Source organism: Limulus polyphemus, unplaced genomic scaffold (genome assembly GCF_000517525.1).
Source record: "Limulus polyphemus unplaced genomic scaffold, Limulus_polyphemus-2.1.2 Scaffold503, whole genome shotgun sequence".
NCBI classification, from domain to species: Eukaryota; Metazoa; Arthropoda; class Merostomata; order Xiphosura; family Limulidae; genus Limulus; species Limulus polyphemus.
Window position 1 is genome coordinate 513,415 of NW_013666113.1, and position 8,729 is coordinate 522,143.

At 33.8% G+C, this 8,729-nt stretch overlaps 1 protein-coding gene across 3 annotated transcripts in view; it reads left to right on the top strand.

Moving 5' to 3' along the window:
• Positions 1 to 8,729, top strand: part of LOC106458713 (caskin-2-like) — a 75,046-nt gene that overhangs the window by 57,042 nt on the left and 9,275 nt on the right. For all 3 annotated transcript variants that reach the window (XM_022384984.1, XM_022384986.1, XM_013918255.2), the window contains 3 exons: positions 4,830 to 4,931; positions 7,135 to 7,273; positions 8,157 to 8,306. In XM_022384984.1, coding sequence (XP_022240692.1) covers positions 4,830 to 4,931; positions 7,135 to 7,273; positions 8,157 to 8,306 — 391 coding nt within the window. The remainder of the gene's footprint in view (positions 1 to 4,829; positions 4,932 to 7,134; positions 7,274 to 8,156; positions 8,307 to 8,729) is intronic.

The window sequence follows — 8,729 nt, forward strand, 5'->3', positions numbered from 1 at the left end:
AACAATAACAGAATTGAACTGATTGTTCTAACAATATAAAACACAAGTTTTGCGTGTTTTCTAACAACACAGATGACGTGCGATTTTCAATTCAAAATTGTGTCTAGTTAAATACATTTTTGTGTTGTGAAGTCACATTTTTATTATATGTATGCAGATTGTATAAAGTTCAACAGGTTTGTTTTGAATTTCGTGCAAAGCTATACGAAGACTATCTGCGCTAGCCGTCCCTAATTTAGCAGTGAAGGACAAGAGGGAAGGCGGCTAGTCATCACCACTCACCGCCAACTCTTGGGGCCACTCTTTTACCAACGAATAGTGGGATTGACCATCACATTATAACGCCCCCACGGCTGAAAGGGCGAGCATGTTCTGTGGGAAGAGGATTTGAACCCGCGACCCTTAGCTTGCGAGTCGAGCGCCCTAACCACCTGGCCATGCCGAAAGTTCAACAAAAAGGCTGTTCACCAGTATTTTGCTGTTTTATTGGCCCACAATGATTTGTTATTTTTAACACAAGCTTTCTACAGTGTTGGTATTTTGTCGTGAGGCTCTTATTCTTTAAGCTTCCTAGTACCTCTCTTTTCTTCTGCCTGATATTGACACTGGGTGAATTGCTAAAACGTTTCTTATAAGTCCGTACGAATGGATCGGGCGTAGCCTGATTAGCACGTGTCGACTGTGAACTCAAGGGATCGCCCATTGCCACAAAAAAGATACTCCTAATTTTGGGTAATGGTGCGATATAAGAGTGGCATCAAATCTCAATTTTCGTTTAGGCAAGAGTTAGCGGTTGGCTCTGTTGACTAGCTACCTTCCTTGTGGGCTAACCATGGCCCAGTGGTTATTGTATCGGACTATGAATCTGAGGTTCCGTGGCTTGCCTCCATTTACTGCCATAAAATAAATAAAATCGCGCTCCTCACTTTAGGGCTGTGATGTTTTAAATCGAATTAAAAGGCCTCACAAGACTATCCCACGAGTTGGCGGTGAGGGGATCGACTAGTTTCCTTTCTTCTAGTCTGGCTTCTGGTGGCTCAGCTGTAAGTCGAGGGCTAAAAATCAGGTTTAGATGCCCGCGGTGGGCACAGCCCAGATTGCCCATCGCGTAGCTTTGCGCTTAACAACAAACCAACAGAAAAACCTTGTCTGTCAGTTTAAAATGAGAGCGGGCTATGCTCAGAAAGCCTTTTGTGCAAAAATTCTAAAAACTATCAAACCCATGGAGGCACTAAATTTTATTGATTCAGAACATGTCCTTTTTTTTAGTACTTGGAGTGTTGTTTAATTTAATATTTCAATGTATATTGTCCGTTGTTTTCATCGGTGAAACAAGCTGTCACATCCTCTCTTGTTTAGCATGTTTTTATCTGAAAAATATCTGCAAACATACAGTATTGTTTCTGTTTTGGTTGACACGGACTTGAGGTGTTACAGTATTGTTTCGTTATCACTGTCTGTTTTGTTTAGTTGATATCAATTGTGTTCTTGATCAAATTATTATTACTTCCTTTCTGCGTATTGTCTCTGTTTTGGTTGACGTGGACTCGAGTTGTTACGGTATTGTTATCAAGAACAGACAAACAGTGATAACGAAACAATACTGTAACAACTCAAGTCCACGTCAACCAAAACAGAAACAATACGCAGAAAGGAAGTAATAATAATGTGATCAAGAACACAATTGATATCAACTAAACAAAACAGACAGTGATAACGCAACCAAAACATAAACAATACGCAGAAAGGAAGTAATAATAATGTGATCAAGAACAGACAGACAGTGATAGCGAAACAATACTGTAACAACTCAAGTCCACGGCAACCGAAACAGAAACAATACGCAGAAAGGAAGTAATAATAATGTGACCGTGGACTTGAGTTGTTACAGTATTGTTTCGCTATCACTGTCTGTCTGTTCTTGATCTGTTCTTTGCCAATCGTAAGATTGAAACAGCTTTCGTCCCGAAGTATTAAACTATCGACATAGTCTTGTGTATGAAAAGTAAATGAACTATGAAATGTTATAAACTTCCACAGAAAAATCTTACTACTTAATATATTTTGTTAAGTGTGCAAAATAAACGGAACTTTAATTGAATGTAAAGCGCCAAATATAATGCGATTGGAACCAAACTAAACTTAATAATTAAACAGCAAAAACTCTGGAAATGCTAGTCGACAGGGAAAAAAAAAACGAAAGAAGGTTCAAACTAAGAGTTATATTTCGGCTTTAGATTCTCAACTGGGAATGAAAGAAAACCGTTATTTTAAATCCAAAGCCACTCGCAATCAGAAGAAATTATCGGAAACAGACAGTGACAATTGCAAAGGTAGCCTCGCTCTAAGTTAGCGTTGACTATCATCTGTGGTACTGCTCGAAGTAGTGATTAGGACGGTCATGATTGGTGTCTGATATCGAGATTACTCTCCCAAAGCCATGTTTCAAAAGTAGAGAACGTCCTGTTTCTACAAGTACACGGGAACCAATATATATATATATCTTCCTACACCTATTCTTTTTAAAAAGTTAAAATAATGATAGGAAATTCAACACAAAGTCAGCAGGTCAAAACTTTATGCGTGAAGTAGAGATATTTATTCTCGATTCGAAGCCTAAAATTGACGTGTAAATATCGATTTAAGGTTTAAAGTCAGGAATCTGTTTGTTTGTTGTTAAGCGCAAAGCTGCTCAATGAACTGTCTATGCTCTGTCCATCCCGTGTGTAGAAACAGCGTTATAAGACCTCAGACTCACCACTCACCCACTGCGAGGCAAGGCTTTCAATTCATATATAATTTCTGAATACAACTTTTCCCAGTTTCTTTTGCTCAGTGAAGCCTTTCGATTTATCGGTGTTATTGACACTCTTACAACATCACAGCTAACTATGAAATGTTTTACATTTCTTTGAGAAATCACCTTTAAAAGAATAAAACATATGTTTATGACCTTCGACTTCTTTCACCAATTAATAATCTGCACTTAAAAATGGCGTGTAGTTAGTCACGCAACTGCTATAATAAGCCTGTCAAGTATATTTACATATAACTATAAAAAACAAAACATGTTACATTGAACACTGAGATATAAACCGGAAATCGCAGGAAATCAAAATAAAGAGTTGTTGCGGATTAGAAAAGGACTTTCCTGTATCCGTAGAAATGTCTATAGTTATCCGATAGAGGGCTGTACGTCATCAGTGGCTTTTATTATTATTTCAATTTGAAACCTGCGTAATCTCCAACAGGATTGAAGTGGTGTTTTGCTGCCACGTAATCCTACGCTGTATAGTTTCTTTTGTTTTAGTAACTTACTAGCGAATAAATCGCCCTCTGACGAACAGCACCTTATTTGTCTTAGTAACCCCTTTATTGTAGCGTTTTTAGGGTAAAACAAACAAATCGGACGTTTGCTTGTGCTATCTTCCGGCCTCCCCATCATGGTAAAAAACAATTCATCATCCTTAAAGGTACTTGAGATTTATTGATTATGTCAATTCGTTTAATCCAAAGAAAACGAGGCTTTCCGCCCCGTCAGCTACGTTTTCTCCTGGTGGTAGTAGTCATTTCTGTTGTGTTTCCATTTAATTTCTTTTTGTGCCGATTAACAAACGTTTGCGTGTAGATTATTGGCATTATGCCAAAGCCTGCTTCAGGGATGATAACGGATTCCACAGTGGTGGTTCTCCTCGAGGAGGTTTATCCAGCCCATTTCTTTCGGATTTCTGTGATGAATATCAGATGATAACTCTCTGTTCACGTCAACATAAATAAAAGGTACAAGTTGAATGTCTTTCCTTTTTTTTATTGTTATTTTTTGACGTCTAATGTTATGTGGTAACGGTAATAACTTCCCAAGTGTTGGAATCAGGATTATCTTACTGTGAGTTGGAGTAAGGAAAATGCTTAAGGTTTTTTTATGTGAAACTTGTAAAAGTTAGTAACAATTTCTATGTAGGATCATAGCCATCAATTTACTGTACAATAATTTTAAAATGATACTCCAGCTCGCCACCCACCTAGACTGTCATAGACCAATAAAATGCAAATACAATGGAAAATCATTATGATTTACTTATGAATATTCTATCAATTTTTGTTTCATTGTTTTTGTAAAATCTCACAGACTAGTGCTGGTTTGCAGACTGGTGGCTAAGAAATACTGCACTAGAGGGATGGCAGCTGGTCAACACCTTCCATTGCTAACTTATTGACTACTCTAATCGAATCAAATAATGTGATTTGACCATCACTCTTAAAATATATCACAGCCTCAAAGTATAATGGGAGATGAACTAAGGAACCTTGGGTTGACAGTCCAGCATGCTAACCACTGGGTTGAGCTTGTTAACTTGTATGAAGAATACTATTGTCACCTTACTTGTAAAGCTTAGAAAGACAGAATTACATGTATGACCATGGTCATCATTGTCACCTTACTTGTAAAGCTTAGAAAGACAGAATTACATGTGTGACCATGGTCATCGGCTTGTTTACATGTGTGACCATGGTCATCAGCTTGTTTACATGTGTAACCATGGTCATCAGCTTGTTTACATGTATGACCATGGTCATTAGCTTGTTTGTTCTAAAGGTTTGGTGGTTTTTGTGAAACATTGTTAATATCTGTTGTGCAAAATATGTCCATGTGAATGAAGTTAGTAGCTCAATAAAGCTGTGAAGAGCAAAGAATGTTGGAATGATACTGAATATCCACTGTTTATATATGTATATATATATTCTGAAAAATTAAATTTAAGCTAAGACTCTTTTATCATCACCATGGCTTATTGTTGGAGTATCTCTTATTGGTCATGTTTTTTTAGGATTTAACAGCCATAGGCATCAAGAAACCCACTCACCGTCGCAGGCTTAAAGCTGAAATTGACAGATTACATATATCAGATTGTCTACCAGAGTACAAACCTGTAAGTTGTTGTTCTTTTTCAAGTAAAAATTTATTGTATTGAGGCTTTTGTGTTTTTTCATTGCTATACAAATACATATATAGGATAAGTTAAAGTCGAAACACAATTAAAAACATTTTTTAATTCAAGCCAATCTACGGCTTCTATAATGTGGACTCTACATGTTCCGACGTTTACTACAATATCATCAGGAGTAAACTTGCAAGACTTGAGTGTCATATTTATTCCTTCTTAATTGGTCATGTGACCTGTGTGTAAGTTTCGATTTCTGCATAAATCTCAGAGGAGGTCCTGCCACATTTTTATACAGATATTCCAAGGAACTCCCTCTCTATTTAATAATTCATGATCTTCTTTAAAATTTTATTATTTCTAAGGATTCGCGAATATTATTGGCTCTAATATCCTTTGGTTGAGTCGGTATTACTGATTTTCCCCATAATATCTTATGTTCTGTTTTTTGTACATGTTCTACTATGGTCGAATTTTCAGTCCTTTTATTTCTTACACATTCCTTATGTTCTGCTAAACGATATTTTAAATTAAGCTTTGTCTGTCCAATATAAACACTTCCACATTCACATTCAATCTTATAAATTCCGTTAACTGCAATTATCTTTAGTATTACCTAAAATTTGTTTTAATTTATTCATTGGTTTAAATATAGATTAAAATATTTGTTATTTTTTAAGCACCAAATAAACTAGAAGTTAAACATATGACAATACTAAACATTCCTTTTTAATTTTACCATAAGGTAATACCATGATCCATTATTACTACATCAGTGAATTTCTTAACTGCCCTATCTGTAATAGTTTGGTTAAATCATCTTTCAAAATCTAGATATTTCATTAGTAACTGCTCATTTTTTAAGTCCTCTTGTTTTGTACATATCTTCAAAATTACGTTAACATAAGTGTAAAATTGTGTTTCAATATGACGTGATTCCAGGTGTGGTGGCATAAGATCAGAAAAAGGTTTCTGAGAGATATATATATATTTCTAAATTCCCTTGTTCATTCCTTTTTACCAATACATTTAAAAAAGGCAAACTATTATTTTTCTCAATTTCATAGGTAAATTGTATAGAATGTTCTATGCTATTCAAATAGCTTGCAAATACTGTTAATGCCTTGTTACCATGTCTTTAGAAATGATAAAATTTTAAAAAAGATCACAACTTATTAAATAGAGATGAAGATCAAGTGAATATCTGTGTAAGAATGTGGCAGGACCTCCTCTGAAATTTATGCAGAAATGTAAACTTAAATACAGGTCACATAACCTAGCTAAGAAGGAATAAATATGACACTTATGTATTGCAAGTTCATTCCTGATGATGATGATGATGTGGAAAACGTCAAAACATGTCCACATTTTAGAGGCCATAGATTGGTCTGAATTTAAAAATATTTTAAATTGTGTATTGATCTTAATGTTGTGTGTTATTTATTTATTATTTTTAAATTATACACAAGTGCCAAGAAAATAATATCTACTCTGTTGTATACTAGTTTCATTAAAAAAAACTTTTAGCTAAACATAAATATAAAATTGATAAATGAAAGCAAATGGATATGGACATAAGTTGTTGTTTATACAAAATTTGGCTTTTCTACAGTCTTGAGCCAGCATCAATAAGTATGATGTAAAATTATGGAATAGATAATTGTATGTGCTACATAGACACTGAAGACAAAGAAAACAGTTGTATATATCAAAATTAATAACCATATAATTGGTTCATTATATTTCAGTTTAACAACAGTTTTTTTAAAATTTTCTTACTGAATTCTATTTAATAGGTAAGATCATTGTATAAAAATCACTGTCCAATCAAGCAATGATGTTCAAGCTTCTCACATCTTTGTAAAGTCACATAATTACTATGGAAAAAAATATTCCAAATACAGAGCAATAGTGAAAATGTTAATATTCATTGTGTGATTTTTTTCTAAGAGTATGTAGGAAAAGAAAACATTTTCAAAAACATAAGAGAAATGGGTAAATATATTTTTATAAAATAAAAAACTTCTGTAGGAGTGAAATTAAAAACATTTTTTGCAATTCTTTTTTAAGTTATTAAACCTATGTTAATAGTAGTTATATACAATGAATCTGAATGTTGATCATGATAAGCTATCGTACACTACTGCATCGTGGACACAGTTGCATGTTCTAAATATTCTTTCTTTGGTAGGATACATTATTACAATGGCTTCAGTTACTCAGATTGGAGGAGTATTATGAAACCCTTTGTCACCAAGGTTATAATTCTGTTGACCGGGTCACAGAATTAACATGGGAGGATCTGGAGGAAATTGGTATTCAGAAACTTGGTAAGGTTTAGTGCATTCTCTTCTTGTTGCATTTTGAAAACTAGATTTAATATGTTTGTTGCTTTAATGTACTCCGAGAAGGAATTGGTTTAGTACAATCTGTCTTATGTTCTTTTTCTTTAAGACTTCAATAATGATATGTAAGAAAAAAACCTGGATTGAATTAACTTTTAATGTCTTTAAAATTTAGATACTATGAGCTTTCGGTCCCTTTACCCAGTACCTTTAATGACTTATACATTGTACAGTTGCCCATCGAAGGCTTTAGGGTAGAGATTAAATTATTGCAGCAAATATAAATTTAAATAACATTGTCAAAAGATATACCTTTAATCTACATTAGTAAATTTTATTGTCAGATATAAGTAGGTTATACCTACAACTGACAAGGAATTGGTATATGAGACAGATTTTTGGTGTTGTTGTTGAGTTTGTTATCTCAGGAATATAAGAAGGTAAATCTAGGTTAAATTCAGTGACTTAAAATTTAAAAGTATGTCTCATTTTGATCTTAAAATTTTTAATATTGCAATAAGCTGGAGAAATAATATTAAATTGACAAACAATGATTATAAATATAATGAATTGGTATATTTTTGGGGGTACGTACTACATGTTTTGACAGACCACTGATACCTGAAGAAGACAGTATCCCCCACCCACCCAAACTAAACCACTTCATTATTCTTATAATCGTTGTTTGTCAGTTTAGTATTATATTAGCTAAATGTGCTTTCATACACAAGCTGGAGAAGCTTAAGTGTGAAACAGAATTGAAAACTATCCTATCTGCTTTTAGTATAAAAAATTCAGTAGAAATTATAGTTTTTTAAAATCACTGGAGATCAGACGTCTTTTTTTTTTCAATTTTGTGGACTTTCAGGACATCAGAAAAAGATTATGTTAGCCATAAAAAGAATTAAAGATCTAAACAGTGGGATTCGTCGTCCTAGTCACATCAGAGACATTCAGCAACATGGTTTGGATATAGGTGGTGGAGCTGTTGGTGTTTTACCTCATCCGACATCTTTAGGTAAGAAAATATGTAATTTTTCATCACTTCCTTAAATAATTCAAGAAAGTATAGGAACAAAATGTAAAAACTGTTACTTGTAGTATATTTAACTTTACTAGATCATTATGGTGCAATGTTGTTGGTTTTTTATTCATATCTTTAAAGACTTTTTAATAAGTTTGTACCTATGCCACAAATTTAATAATTACATTTTCTTATTCAGCTTTTGTCTTCTTCTGAATCCATCAGATATATAGCTACTTTACTTTAAATTGTAAGTTTTGAGCCAAAATCTTCATTATTGAGTACAGCAGTACTTAATAGTAGGGATCAACTAGGATTCCAAATAATTCACGCACTGAAAAATCACCCTATTGAATTCCAAAGCGAAAAACTGACCATTCGAAGTATTGGTTACGATATATTACGCACATATATACA